The 15,457-nt window shown below is 52.9% G+C and overlaps 1 protein-coding gene across 1 annotated transcript in view; it reads right to left on the minus strand.

Annotated features, from left to right (window-relative positions):
• Positions 1-2,541: 2,541 nt before the first annotated feature.
• NR2E3 (nuclear receptor subfamily 2 group E member 3) overlaps positions 2,542-15,457 on the minus strand; it is a 13,730-nt gene continuing 814 nt past the window's right edge. The window contains exons 2-9 of the mRNA XM_034661693.1: positions 7,695-7,843; positions 7,105-7,231; positions 6,797-6,900; positions 6,461-6,709; positions 6,200-6,375; positions 5,087-5,333; positions 4,753-4,858; positions 2,542-3,023 (exon numbers count right to left, since the gene is read on the minus strand). Of these exons, the coding sequence (XP_034517584.1) occupies positions 2,891-3,023; positions 4,753-4,858; positions 5,087-5,333; positions 6,200-6,375; positions 6,461-6,709; positions 6,797-6,900; positions 7,105-7,231; positions 7,695-7,843 (1,291 nt within the window). The 3' untranslated portion in view covers positions 2,542-2,890. The remainder of the gene's footprint in view (positions 3,024-4,752; positions 4,859-5,086; positions 5,334-6,199; positions 6,376-6,460; positions 6,710-6,796; positions 6,901-7,104; positions 7,232-7,694; positions 7,844-15,457) is intronic.

Here is a 15,457-nt window from a genome sequence, read left to right on the forward strand (position 1 = left end):
TTTCTACCACCAAATAGTCCCTTAGGGTGGAAGAGGATGACTGTCTCACAAATCTGAAAACTGCAGTTGAAAAGAAAGGCCCAGATAGGTCCACAGAGACTGTCTCTGTGTGCTTCATAACCAAAGACATCTCTGGCTTTGAGGGCAAAAAAGCTTTCACAGTATCCCCTCTCCTAGCAACAGCCCTAAATGCAATGAAAGCTGTTATCCATTCGAATTTCAGTGGGGCCAATTTACAGCAAAATGTTGAATAAATCCTGAGATCAACTGAGCTCTGTATTAGGAAAACAAGAGCCACTTGTGTATTTCAGGTGAGAGGACATAATCCAGGAATTAGGGGTTTAACAATACACACTGGAAGAACCAGAGAAATGAAGATCAGAGGAGCTCTCGCAGAAGGTCGAGAAAGCCAACACAGATCTCAGCCAAAAGATCCAAAGTGAAGAGCTTGCCTGGAAGCTACTGCAGTTCTAAAGAAGCCTGCCTGGGGGCGCCTGCCTGGGTGGCGCAGTCGTTGAGCATCTGCCTTTGGCTCAGGGTGTGATCCCAGCGTTCTGGGATCAAGCCCCACATCAGGCTCTTCCACTGGGAGCCTGCTTCTTCCTCTCCCACTCCTCCTGCTTGTGTTCCCTCTCTCGCTGGCTGTCTCTCTGTTAAATAAATAAAATCTTTAAAAAAAAATAAAGAAGGCTGCCTGAAATCTCCTTCCCACACAGCTGGCTCAACTGCCTCCAGAGAGGAATGACTGCAGCCTTTACCTTCCAAGGCTCACGTGAGTGCCTGACTTCCATTAGCGAGCCATAGGGAAGAGGATCCTGGGAAACTCAGTTCCTGGCATCTCTGCAGTGGAGACAAGCCCTTAGAAGGGGGTGATATTGATGCCAGGTTGACAGCAGCTAATCCAGTTTATATATCTCCTCTTCTTCTCCAAGACTTCTTCCCGGGGATCCCAAACAACCTCTCCCAGTGTGGAATTGCTATGCGCACACATCCCAGACACCAGCCCGTGGGCTTCACCAGGCCACCTCTGCACACCTGTGTTCTGAGATGCATGACTGTAGGGTAATGCCCAGGGCCTATCTGGTCCTAGTTCAGCCTTCTTTCTTGCTACAGCGCCTTTGCTCAGGCTTTCTACATGCAGGCCTTTAAACCCGAAGGGTGAAACTTTTGATAGGGGACTGGATGTATAATGACATTATAGACATTAGATAGCTTGAATAACAGGCAAGTCTGCTGCTTTTAGAAGATCAAGAATATGGGGCACCTGGGTGGCACAGTCAGTTGGGAGTCTGACTCTTCAATTTGGCTCTGATCATGGTCTCAGGGTTGTGGGATTGAGCCCTGCATCAGACTCCATGCTGGGTGTGGAGCCTGCTTCGGATTCTCTCCCTCTCTCCCTCTCCCTCTGCCCCTCCTCCCTGCTCTATCTGTATATCTATCTCTGTATATATAAAGAAGGTCAAGAATAGTTTAAGTGCTCAAGTGGGAGGGGCTCAAGCTGGGCAATACTGGCCATACTCTTGTCTCTTCGGGCAACAGCCTAGCTACTGTCATTTCCAGAGCAGAGTGACCCGAACCACTTCCTTCCATCAGGCCAGGATAGCTCTGTGAGCTGGGAGGATTCATACACAGGCCAAAGGGCAAGAAACTCCCGGGATTTCACAGATTTTTCACATGGCCTTCTTCTCGTGACTTCAAGCACTTCTTCTTGGAGGGGCGGGGGGCTGGGACAGGGATGGCGGTGCCGGAATTCAGCAGAGTTAAGTAGAGTCACACCAGGGTTTAAGTTCTCTCCCAGCCTCAGTTTTTTCATTTATCACTGGGGATGACTGGTCCCTGTCCCAGAGCTAATCTGAGGACTGAGTGACAATGCCCATCCCGCACTCAGTCCACTGCCTGGTGTGGCATCAAGTGCCCCACGCAAGTTCGCTTTTTGCGTTACTATCATTTCCTTGGGCTTTGGGGTCTGTCTTTGCAAAGGAGGAAGTTTGTCTGAGCATCTCTCCCTAAGGGATTAAGAAGTGCTAGAGATTCCCCTTCTAAAAAGGTGCCTATAGCTGCTTGGCGTTGAGTCGGATGTGCTCACCCTTTGTTTACGGGGTGAGGAAGGGCAGGAAGAGAAACACTGAGAGAGCCCATGAGGTGGTGGGCCAAATCTGGAGAGAGGCCGGGTTTGGACTCCTGTGGGAGATTGTGAAGCTGGGCTTGAATTTGTGGCTCCTGGTCTCTGCCTTGGCATGTTACCCAGATGGAACCCAAGAGCCTCGCTCATTCCTTCAGTGTCCTCCAATGCAGAGCCTTTAACACATTTGTTTTCTTGCTTTTATTTTTTTTTCACTTTTTTATTGAGATTTAACATAATACAGTAAAGCGCGCGAATCTTAAGTGTGCAGCTCAATTAAGTTTTATGAATGAGTGAATTTGTGAAACCACCACCTAGGTCAAAATCAAGAACATTTCTAGCCGTTTCCCAACCACCCCACCTCCCTATCCCAGAGATCAACACTGTTCCAGCTTCTGCCACCACCAGTTAGTCTCGCCTGTTCATCAACTTTGTATGAGCAGAAGCTGTGCCTGGCAAAGTTCTTTTCGTTCTATGTCTGTGAAATTCATCCATGCTGTCACATGTGTCGGTAGTTCATTCTTCTTGATTGCTGTTTTCCATTAAAATGAATATACCACAATTTATTAATTCATCCTACTGCAGATAGTCAGGGGCTATTATGAATAAAGCTGCTGTGAATATTTTTATAATGTCAACTTTTGGTGGACATTTCTGCTTGGTACTCCCATGCCTACAGGTGGAATTGCTGGGTCACTGGGCAGGCAAATGAGTGGCCTCAGTAGGTTGTTTTCCAAAGTAGCTGGACCCGTTTTACTTCCACCTCCCTCAGTTTTTGAACATATCACAAAGGAGCTTCTCCATTGGAGTATTCCCTATGGTCTTGCGGAAAAAGAGGAGCTCAACTCGTTCAGAAGTGATAAACCTCAAAGATGGGAGAAGCAGGAGCAATTTCCCAAACCTGAACAGGAGAGAAGACACCATCAATTTTATTACCAGCTTCTGAGCGTGAGTCATGGGGGCAGTGGGATAAAAATAGCGAATAAATATTGTCTATTATGTGCAAAGATTGTAAAGTGAGAAGTTATTTATGTTAATACTATATAGAATGTGTTCATCATATACATGATTATGATAGTTATGAGATGATTACTACTATGCATATTCGAATAAGAACATAAACTCCCCTCTGTAAGCCCCTAGGATGATAGAGTAGCCGTTAGTGAGAGCATTCTGAAGTTGAAGCCTAATTTTTGTGGGTGAGATACTCATCCAAAGAAAAGCAACTGCAGTTTTAAATAAGAACCATTAAAAAAAAATTTTTTTTTAAAAAGTTTCAGTCGGTAAAACGTCCGACTCTTGATCTCAGCTCAGGTCTTGATCTCAGGGTCGTGAGTTCAAGCCCCACCTAGCACTCCACGCCGGGTGTGGAGCCTACTAAATGAATGAATGAATGAATGAGTGAATCGATCGATCGAACAAACCATTTGCCAAGGCAAGGGTCCACACTGCAGAGAAGGTAGATGTTGAAGTCCCAAAAGACAGTTGGGAGGGATCAGCAGAGGTCGGTGCCCAACATCAAGGAGGCCACTTCAAAAGTGGGGCAACACCATGCTCAACTCCCACCGTGGGGTCTGTGGGAGGCCTTCCCTCATCTCCCAGTATCTGCAGCCCCTTTTTTTTTTTCAACTTAAGGGGCTTTCTTTCTCTTGCAAGTGCCCAGTGGGTGGGACAGAGAAATTGTGCATCTCTCTCTTGTTCCTTCCCCTCTTGTTTTTCTGAGTTAGGGAGTTTCAGGGAAATGTAACCAGAAAGTCAAGTAGAGAAATTGCTTTCAAACTGCAGGAATTCATCCTCTAGTGGATCTGAAATTAAACTTAGTGGGTCACCACCAGCCACGCTCTCAGCCTTTCCACGCATGTGGCTTAGCCAAGTGCATCCCTACGAGATGTTCCCCTGCAGCCCCAAGAGACCTGGTCATGTTCCCTCATTATTTCTTGACTCTCTCTTCTCCCAAATAGCACCCCTTCTCTTGCTCCTTACATCCATCCACGTGCTAAGTCGGATGCATTCTGACTCCCAGAGTCCCCTGCAACTGTCCTCTCCCTTTCATTCCCTATAGCCACTCCCAGAGAGCAGGACTCCAGGGACTCCCCTGGATGATGGCCGTGCGCACTTCCCTCCCTGGTCATGTACTCTGGACTCAGTCTAGCTCTGTGTCCAGCACTCTCCTGCTCAAAAACGTGCCGGGGCCCCTTCTGCCTACCAAATCACATACGGCCTTTGGCTGGCATTCCAAGTCCTGGACAGGCTGGCCCCAGAACGCTGTTCTAGTATAATCTCCCACCTCGTCCCTGGCAGCAATCTGTTACATCTTCCAGTCGGGCTCCTATCCTGGGTATCTACATAGATACAGACATAGGGATATAGGTATCTGAACCCTCATATCTGATGGGGGTGGTTCTCATCTGTAGTGGGGTCCCTGTGCCGGGCCTCCCGGGAAGGCAGCAACTTTGTCTTCTGCCCATTTTGGTCCCCACTCCTGGGACCTGGCCCACAGGAGATGCTGGATTCGTGCTGCTTGAACTCAGACCTTCGGGCCTTCTAATCAGTGACAGCAGAGACGGCGTCCGAGAGGTGGGGGCAGGGGGCGGGTGAAGAGGTGAAGGGACACTGTGTGCTTGGGTCACCTCACAGGCTGGCTGGGGTGGTGCGCCTTGCTGTGCTGGCTCAGCATCACCTGGGACTGGTCCTGCAAGGCCTCCACGTGCTCAGGACCCTTCAGGCCGCGAGTTTCTAGAGAGAAGCGGCGGCAGTGAGCTCTTCTGCCAGCCCGCCCTGCCCTCCCCCACCACGGTCTGCCAGGGCCCTGCACCTCACTCGTCCCGCTCCCCAGGGAAGAAGCCTGCACAACCCTGTGTCTCTGTGGGGTGATGGAGGCGGAGGGAGAGGTGGAAGGAAATCACTGGAATTGCCATTCTCTAACCCCATGTTTCTGTAAGGCTTGGGCGAAGACTCAGCTACCTGGTTTGAAGAGGACCAGGGCCTTCAAGCAGGCGAACTCTGTGGCGTCCACCGCCAGGGCTCGGAAGCGTGAGATTGTTTCTTGCAGGATGCGGCTCTCCGCGCTGGCCAGTGCCAACTGGCCCTGGGAGCTGCCGGCCGCCGAGGCCTCCGGCGCGGCCAGCAGCGGGCAGCTGTCCAGAGGCAGAGACCACTGTATGGCTCCAAGGAGGAAGAGTTCGCTCCATGCCTCCTCCAGCAGGATCACCTGTGCTCAAGGAAGGAGCAAGCGTGATGGCTGAGATCCAACATCTCTGGCTCAGCCTGAGCCTCTGTCGCCTTCTCCGGGGCCCCAGGAAAGGAAGGGTAGGTCCTGGATGCCCAGGCCATCTCCTGACCTCTGCCTGACATGGAGCCAGGGGCCCACGGCTCTGGGATTTGGTACAATCTGGCCCTGCTGCCTAGGCTCCAAGACACTCTGTGCATTCCCTCCAGAGCCTCAACTGGAGTGTTTAGGAAAGCCTAGAGCCGTGGAAGTCGGGCAGCCTCAGGGACGGTCCCCACGAGCGTCCCGAGTTGAGTGTGTTCAGCCTACCCTCTGAGCTGCTCCATCCAAACCACTGGTCAGGGGCTCAGGCCCTCAGGGTGCCTCCCTTCCTGCGTCTCTCCTAACAGGTCTGCTTGCTCTCGAGAGGCTCAGACGGGAAGTCCTACCCCTGAGGAGGTTAGGCGGAAACTCAAGCCCTGAAGTCAGAGGCATTCGTGCTCCCAGAGAGCCCAGAGTCGCCCACTTGCTCTATTCAGGGAGTGCAGACTGCCCCGTCACATACAGAGGGACTCTAGGACCTGAGGGTTGGTCGAGGAGGAGAGAAAACCCAGGGGGCCATAGGCACTGCCTTCAAATGCCTGTGTGGCCCTGGCCACCATCGTCCCCCCCACTATCGCCTCTGCCCAGAGATGGGAGCGCCCCCGATGGTCACATCCCCGAGACATGTATCCCTGAGCAACACTGACTCCGAGACATGTGCACCCCCGCTGTCACCATCCCCAAGCTTCGGGCACCCCATCATCCCCTGCACGGGGGTGTGTGCACTCTCAGCACAGCTGACTCAAGTGCATCCCCGATGAACACACCTGATCGCGGAAGGGCAGGTTGGAGAACACGGGCAGGTTCTTGGCCCACTTGACAGCCATAAAGAGAAGGCGCGCTGATGTCTCCTGGATGCTGTCCAGGCCACAGGGGGATGAGGAGGAGTATGGGGATGAGGGAAACTCGGGATCATTGCTGGTGACGTCAATGTTCTCATCGGCTGTTGGAGGAGGAGGTGGGGACATGAGCCCCCGGTCTGGGCGGGGGCAGGCGATGCTCAGGGCCCCAGCCGTCCTCCCACTTACCATCCTCCGGCTCCAGCTTAGCACACGTTTCGGCTGTTATAAGGCTGGCCATGAAGTGGTGGTGCCCCGGCAGCGTGAGGGCCCCCGGCCCCAGGGCTCTGGCTGCAGAAACAGGCGTGGGGCCCCGTGGGCTGGGCCCCGCTGGGGCCAGGGGGCCCGCCAGGGGCTCCAGCCGGGACTCGGGGCCTGACTCCGTGCTGGCCAGCCGGACCTGGGCCGTGCTTCGCGGCTGGCGTTCGTTCTGCACGGCTGGGGAGGCAGGATGGGTCAGGACACCCCTCGGCCCCGGGCCCCCACCCTGCCGTCACTCCTCTCTGGGTTGGGTCCCCGACTCACCGTCCTGGTTCATGCCCTCCTGCAAACACTTCTTCAGCCGGCAGGCCTGGCACTGGTTCCTGTGGGCCTTGTCCACCGGGCACATCCCCGCTCCCACCTGGCACCTGCAGGCAGGACGGAGCCCCGGGGTGTCAGTGTCCCGCCCCCCCCAGGCCCTGGACTGTGGGGTTTGGCCATGTTTAGCCCAGTCCCTTCTTCCCTGGACATCCTCCGCCCCCACCGCCCCCACCCCAGGGTCCCGCAGGGGCAGGAGGGGCAGGAGGGGCAGGAGGGGCGGGGCCGGGGCGGGCGGGCGTCCCGCCCCCCACCGGTAGCTGAGCCTCCGGCGCACGGTCCTCTTGAAGAAGCCGCTGCAGCCGTTGCAGGCGTAGATGCCGTAGTGCTTCCCGCTGCTGCTGTCTCCACACACGCGGCACTGCAGCGATGGGCCCACGCCTGAGGGGCAGGGGCCGGCCTGGCTCACACGCCTCGTCCCGCCTGCTCAGCGAGCCCGCCGCCCTCCTTCCCGTACCCGGCCCCACCTACAGTTTGACACACTCCGGTCTCTCTCATCCAGACCCCCCCACCGGCTTCTGCCCCCCGCTTGGCCACAAGCGTCCCCTCTGCCTCCACCTGTCCACCTCCATTCCCTCTGGGCAGGTGGCTTCAGGCTCCCTGTCCCACAGAAACCTCCTGGGCCACACCCCGGGGGAGCTCTAAGGCCAACCCGAGGGCTGCTTTTCTCTCCTTCTTTTCCCATCAGCTCAGCGGTCCCACCCATGCTTCTAGGATTCTGGGCTTGCCGCCTATTCCCTCACTCTTGCCTACAGCCCTCGGAGCTCCTTTCATGGTCCCTGCAAACCTCTGGTCCGCACTCCACTCCCCAAGGGCCCAGACCCTACCTCCAGGAAAGCCATACCTGGCAGCTCCTCTCCCAGGCCCCATCTGCCCGGAGACTCCTTCCTGGAAGCAGCCACCGTCGCTGGCGCACCTGCAGCCATGTTGGAGCTCAAGCTCTGGTGGTGGGCCCAGTGCTCGCGGGTCCCAGGGCAGCCTCCACCTTCCTTCCTGGGGGAGGCCTGCCGAGTGGACCCAGCCTTGGCCTCCCTCTTTTGACGTCTTTCCCTCTCTTGGTACCCCTGTCTCCTATTTTTACTTCCCCCCTCCCTGGCCCTGGTGGTCTTCCTGCCTCCTCCCAAGTCTCTCCTCTTTGTTCTGCCTCCCGTGTCTCTGAACTCAGAGCTGCCCCAACTTCCCCTCACAGCAGCGGCTCTTGCTCTGGGAGATTTCTCCCGGGGCAGCGCTGGACGCAGCTTATGATCCCCTTAATCTTTACTGTCTCCGCAGGGGATCAACCAGCCACACCTGCAGCGTGACCAAGGTGCCCCTGGAGCCGGACAGTCCTGCTGCCCCCCCCCCCGCCCTGCCCAGTGTCCCTGGTCCCTTCTGCCAGGTGCGCTCAACCTGCTGGCCATCCAATGCGAAATCTTGAAGGGAGGTGTGGAGTCCAGGTCCCCCAGGACTTTCAGTCTTTTTGAGCTGCTTGGCATGTGTCTGGGAGCAAGTGTATGTTTGGGAAATGTGTGTGCATTTGTTTGTGTGTGTGTGTGTCCGTGTATACAGTGTTCACTGTGGCTCCAGCTTTCCACCCTCGTGGCTCCCACCTGAGCCCTTGATAAGGAACCACTTAGGGCCCAGGACCCTCAAATCCTGGAAGGGGGCTCCCCACGTATCCAGCACAGGGTGGCTCCCATCACACATGGGAATGGGTCTAATGTAGGGTCTGAGGCTGGCCTGGCGGCAGGAAGGCCTGGGGCCCAAGGTGGGGAGTCTCCTTCAGGTCTGTGAGGAGCCGAAGCAGAGCTGTTGGCTCCTGGGGTGTGGGGCCTGCAGGATGGGAGGGCGTGAGGGCACAGGTCCGACTTTCCCCAACCCAGCCTCACCGTCCCAGGCGGGCTGGCCTCTCTGCTGTCTTCCCAGCTCAAGCCCAGTGTGGTTGTGAGGTGAGGAGGCCAAAGGAGGAGTCTGGGCCTCCTTGGACCAAGGCCCCGCTCCAGAGGGAGTGTGGAGAGAGCCCAGACAGAGGCAAATTTAAATCCCTGCTCCTGCTCAGGCCAGCCACACGCCCGGCCCTGAGCGAGTGATTTAGCCTTTCTGAGCTTCAGTTTCCGAGTCTGTGAAAAGGGGTATCAAAACTTTCAGTGCCCAGTACTCAGTAAGAGCATAATACATGATAGGGGCTGTTATTCTGATGATTTCTCTGAGAAGGTCACAGAGCAGACCTTAAGAAATTGCCTTTCCTTTCCCTGCTCTGCCCCCACCCCTACTCTCGCCCCCTGCCCAGGACGGAGCAGAGAGCACCCTGGTTGGTCTGGAGGGCACCACCCACCCTTAGCAGACCTGCTCACCGCTGGGGGTGGGGGGCAGCACTTGGCTCAGGCTTAGAGCCCAACGGGGAGGAGGACAGTGAGAAACTTCTGGAAGGATCATGGAGTGAAGGGGACAGAGGCGGAGGGGCGGGGCCTTTATATAAGTGGGGTTAACCCTCACTGTGACAGGGAAGCACTACTGGGGATTTGGGAAGTCAGCTCCAGGGGCTTTGGGGGTAATCGGCTTTCTGGGGCCTCAGAAGATCGAGGCCGCCAGGCAGAGGCCCCACACCTGACCTCCCTTGCCTCTACGCTCACCTGCACCCCTCCTGACAGGCAGCCCTCTGGGCCCTCACTGCACAATGGTCTTCACCTCAGGGTGCCCCAGAGCGGGCGCCAGAGGACCTTTTCAGCTCTCCTTGGGCGATCTCGCACACACACCCGGCTTCCATGACCCCTTCACCCCTGCCTGGGTCTGGGCCGGAGTTTCCATCCACAGACCCACCCAGAGTTCAGGTGTGAAGACCAGCCCGTCCCCAGCTTGTCCACAGAGATGGTCACCGAAGCCCCCGGCCTGAGGGGCAGCCCTGAGCACACGTGTGCGTGCAGGGAGGAAGGCGCCCGAGGCCGAGCTGAGGGCCTTGGACCCTGGAGATCTGGGCCAAGGAAGAGCCTCTGGGAAAATCAGGACAGCGTGGGTCATGGGAGCAAGGGAAGGGGAGGATTCGAGGATGGAGCCGGCAACCAGGTCAAGCGTCCCCTCGTTGTCGTTGCGTCACCAATAGTGAGGAGAAAGCAAGCAAGGGGAGCGCTGACACAGACGCTCGCACCATCATACCCAAACCGCGCACAGGTGAGGAAAGGAGTCCCAGAGAGGGCAAGCCCATCGCTTCAGGCCACACAGCGGCACGGAGGGACACCAGCTGGGGGTGGAGTCAGGGGCTCCCCAAACTGCTGCTTTCCCTCGGGGCGCTCTCCGAAGAAGCCTGAGCCTCTCTTGGGCTTCAGCAGCAGAAGGGAGCTGGTGCCCACCGCGTTGTTCCCCAGGAGAGGGGGAGCAGGCTGGGTGGGTGGGGGGGGGGCAGAAACTCCAGAGCCGGATCTTGTCCTCAGGGTTGGACCTCACTCCAGGTTACCTTTCTTTCCTCAGCCGCTGGAAAGTTCCAGAGACTGGGTTCAGAGTTTCAGGTCAGCCGGGCATGTGGATGACAAGGCACTTCCTGGACCGTAGCTCATTTTTAACTTGTCTTATTTTCCTGATATTCTGTAGCGTGTATGTGTTACTCAGGATGGCGAAAAAATAAACCCCTCAGAAGAAAAGACACTAGCAGTGTTCGACGTGCCTGTTCTTATGCTGTTGGGACTTTATCATGTTGACCCCTCACGTTTTGATTTCAGCCCGGCTCCTCTCGCCCTGGCAAGTCAGGCCCGGCCAGAGCCAGGACGGTGCTGGATGACAGCCCAGCAGGGCTGGGGGCAGGGGCTCTCTCCCGATTTGTGACCACCAGCTGCTGGGGCAGACGCCAAAGGATTACCCAGCCCAAAGCCTTGAATCTGCTGACGAAGCCGCCAGAGGCCACCTTATCACTAATACCATTATTCCCCGAGGGGACAGGTCAGCAACTCCCCTGACTCCCTGGAGGTCTGGGGCAGGTGGGGCAGTCCTGGAGGGAATGGAAGAAAAAGGCTACAGAACTGACTTTCCTCTGGCAGGTAAAGCCCCCTTCCCCGGACTGTCTGGGGCCTGTCATATCCTGTGTCACCGGGTCCCAGGCCTGAGAGATGACCTGGGTGTTGTCAGAGGGAGGAGGAATGGTTCTAGGGACGAGGTCAGGTTGGCTGGGCTGAACACTGCAGTTCCAGGAGCCTTGGGCTTCCGGTTTGGGACAGGCCTCATTCGTGGCATTTGGTCCTGGGAACATATGTTCTGGGATTTCTTAAAAAGTCTCTTTATTCCCCACCCATGGATCTTCGCGATCTCGGAGAAGGGCTAGCCAGTGATGTGTGCATGGGCTCTGGAGACCAGGACACCGATTCCACTTCCAGGAAACGATCCCATGGAAAATTTCACCAAGATTTAATGATAGGGCTGTTCCCTGAGGCAATTTTTAGTAAAACACCCATCTGTAGACAACTGGCTACACCCACTGTGCTCCATCCCGACAGTGGATGGCTAGGCAGCCATCGCAAATGGTCGAGTTTCCATATTCACATACATGGAAATATGCCCGCAGTGTTTCAACTCAACGAAAGCTGGCTACAAAACAGCATGTCTGATTTCATGTGTCTCAAGAGACTTGCTGGCCAAAGATCATGGGACTCCTTTCTCCTTGGTACGACCTAAATTCATCAATAGTTTCTTTCTCTAGAGCGGTGGTGGTGCGTGGAAAGTTCAGGACTCCCAGAGGCAGATACCAGCAGGAAAGTTTCTCAACAAAGCCTCTTTCTTTTCTTTTCAAGATAATATTTAGAAATAATCAGATATTCCCCCTGCATAGTTTTCCCAGGCCTCGGCTTGTGAAGTCCTTCGCCCAGAATTATTTTAAAGGTCTGAGCAGAACTGGCAAGGCTCCTCCTTCCGTCCTAGGGGAGCAGACAAAAGGCAGTCTGTCCAGGTGGCCCGCATCTGATCTGCTCCTCCACACTGGGGTCGACCCCCTTCCTCCTTTGTCCCGGGTGACTGGCAGTGAAGGATGTCTGTTCAACTGCCTCCCCCCTGTGCTGAGAGGTGGGCTCTCCCGTGTCTAGCAGATGTGTTATAAAGATGCCACAAGCAGAAATGCTCGCCACGAACAGAAATGTTGCTGTTGTGTTTGGATGTTTAATAATCAACATGTATTACAATTATAAGCAGGATAAAATAAAGCTCTTTTCATTTTAAAAAAAGAGAATGGCTAATTTGAAATAAATATTACTACTACTACTATTAACAATAATAATAGGAAATATTTATGAAGAAATTGTTAAGCATTTCTTCGTGTGAGAATGAGAAGTTTCTCCTCCCTTGGATTTCGTTCCCTCATCACCCGAGGGGAGGGCTAGCATCTCAAGAGAACAGCGGGTCAGGCCTGAGCCCTGCCGGGAGCAGCCTGGTCTTGGAGGTGCCCCTTCTCTGTCTACACCAGTTCTAGACCCTTCCGCGCTGTGCTGGGGGCTTGCTAGAGGCTGGGGGAGGGCCTGGGGAGGGGAGACCCTGATTGTGGGGAGCTCTTTGAAAACCAGTACAGAAGTATTTTAAAAGTTTAACAGCAGGTATAATCATACCAGGGTATTCTAGCTGACTGACCCTCCTGTTTCTGATATTTATCACCTCCTAGAAATGAAACGTCAGGCAGGGTTTTTCAACTTGGGCCCTATTGACATTTTGACCCAGAAAATTCTTTGTTGTGGGAGCTGTCCTGTGCTCCTATGTGTTCGGCGGCATCCCTGGCCTTTCCCCGCTAGATGCCAGAGGCGGCCCCTTCTCCCCAGCTGTGACAACCAAAAACGTCCCTAGATGTTGCCAGAAATGTCCCCCGAAGGGCAAACTTGCTCTTGGTTGGGAACCCCTGGTCTAAGCTGTGTTATTTCCTGCTCTCTTGGGGACAGTTCGCCAAGCCTGTTTTTACAGGAAGCACCCTGCCCAAGACAAATGTCCGCGAGCAGCCCCAGGCCATCAGGGGCTGTAACATTATCTTCGGTATGCAGACGCGGGAACTATCTGGAAGGATGCTCAAAGCCTTGACAGGGGTTTCTCTGAAGGAGGAGTTTACTGTTTTCTTTTCTTCTTTATGTTTTTCTATGTTGTTTGAATGTTGAATAATGAACATGTATTATAACTGTAATTGAAATAAGGCTTTTTTTGTGTTTTTAAAAGAGACTGGCTAATTTGAAATAAATATGACCTATGATCATAATAATAAAAATGGGAAATATTTATTAAGAAATTGTTATGTAGCAGCCGCAGTTGAGCGTTGGTCTGTGAGAACTTACTTAATCCTCACAACACCACCATCAGACAGCCATTATCACTGTTGTCCTCCCTTTACAAACAAGAATGCCAGAGAGGTTTAGCCGCTCGCCCAGGGTCACACAGCTAGTAGATGACAGAGCTGGGATTCAAACCCAGGCAGAGAGGGTGGTTATGTGAGGAGAATGTATCTGCCCAAAGGTAAGAGAATGAAAAATGGGAATATCATATGTACAAAAACAACCTTCCTGCATTTAGTAAAGAAAATCTCTTCCACACATTTTCTGTCTCCAGGTAAGTTGGAAGAAAATGGCAGGTATTCTGGGCTTTGGAAGGCCACTTCGAACTGGCATTTCTGTTCTCAGCTTTTCTACGAGATGCAGATTCTTAGATTCAAATTGCAATAAAATTTATAGATAAAAGTGAAAAGATTATTTTCCAGAAAACATCTTTGGTTTCTGTGTTTGCTTTTAACGGGATGGTTCTGCACCAGGGATGTCTGGGGATTACTTGTCGCGTGTGTGTGTGAAGGTGTGAGTGTGTGTCTGTGGCGAGAACCCGGCCGTCCTGTGACAAACGTAGGCTGAGTTTCGGTCTATCGGCACAAAGATGCTGTCTCTGCCCGTGTCTGTTGTGATTTAATCTTGAGATCCAAGACAACGTCATGACAGCTGCACAGGCTTCTAGAATTTGTCCAAAAAGACCTATTCAGATGAGCACTGTTCAAAGGTGAATTTGGCACATTTACCTTCCTGACTTTTGATATTGACGTAAGCTGTATTTCTGACCTTACTTATTAGCTATGTTTATTAATTTGGTGAAAATGCTAAATCGAGGTAACAGCTATCCTGTGCCTCCCCACAGAGATGAGGGGTGTATTCTTTAGAATGACATTTTAAAGATTTTTTTTTAAAGATTTTATTTATTTATTTGACAGAGAGAGACAGCCAGTGAGAGAGGGAACACAAGCAAGGGGAGTGGGAGAGAAGAAGCAGGCTCCCAGCAGAGGAGCCCAATGCGGAGCTCAATCCCAGGACTGGGATCACGCCCTGAGCTGAAGGCAGACGCTTAACGACTGAGCCACCCAGGCGCCCCTAGAATGACATTTTAGAAAATACATACGCTCCAAGCAATTCTCCCTAAGATGTAATGGTATCAGAGGGGGTCCATCCCATCAGCGGGGCTGCACCCCTGCCCTGCTCTGCATGGGCTGCGAAGGTCTCTCAGATACCAGATCATAGCACAGTCCCTCGAGTATGGGGACTTTGCACATGCTGTTCTGGCTCCCCAGTTACCTCCCAAGGGGTTTGGAAGACCTGCTCTTTAGTAGAATTTCTTACCCAGACACTGCACTGTGATATGTCAGCCAGCATGCATCGGAAACAGCTAAGTATGTATTTTAATGTAATAAGTTATGGCACATTTCCAAGACAGTGATTCTTCTGCCATTGGAAGGGGTTATATGGAAAATGTCACAAGGAAGGAGCAAGGGACAATGTACTGCAGACACGCTAGCACTTGTACACAAAAGCAAAGTAGTTCTGCTAAGTCAGGGGCACTCTGGTAGATATCAAATTTAACCTATTTATGTTTATTATTACCTTTAGCGTAACATACCATTGAATAGAAATTAGCATTATTTTACTGATCTTTTATGGTGTCATACTGTTTCTTTGGCATCTTTATTTATTTATTAAACAGTCTGTTTCCAAAAAGTAATTTCTAATTAGGGCTGTGATCTATCATTTTATTCCCAGACATGATTTTAAGGTGAGATTCTTGACTAAGTACATTGATATTTAGAATAACTTTTCTGGGGATGCCTGGGTGGCTCAGTTGGTTAGCTGTCTGCCTTTGGCTCAGATCATGATCCCAGGATCCTGGGATTGAGTCCAAGTTGGCATCCCTGCTCAAGCGGGGAGCCTGATTTTCCCTCTCCCTCTGCCTGTTGCTCTCTTTACTTGTGCTCTCTTTCTCTCAAATAAATAAATAAATAAAATTCTTTTTAAAAAAAGTTAGAGGTTCGAGGAGAAGATGGCGGAGGAGTAGGGGACCCCTTTTTCAGCCGGTCCCCTGAGTTGAGCTGGATAGGTACNGGGGAGCCTGATTTTCCCTCTCCCTCTGCCTGTTGCTCTCTTTACTTGTGCTCTCTTTCTCTCAAATAAATAAATAAATAAAATTCTTTTTAAAAAAAGTTAGAGGTTCGAGGAGAAGATGGCGGAGGAGTAGGGGACCCCTTTTTCAGCCGGTCCCCTGAGTTGAGCTGGATAGGTACCAGACCAGCAGGAATATCCACGGAATCAGCCTGAGACGCAGGAAGATACATCTGGATCTCTACAAATGAACATCTCCAGCGCTGAGTAT

This window comes from Ailuropoda melanoleuca, chromosome 5 (genome assembly GCF_002007445.2).
Source record: "Ailuropoda melanoleuca isolate Jingjing chromosome 5, ASM200744v2, whole genome shotgun sequence".
NCBI classification, from domain to species: domain Eukaryota; kingdom Metazoa; phylum Chordata; class Mammalia; order Carnivora; family Ursidae; genus Ailuropoda; species Ailuropoda melanoleuca.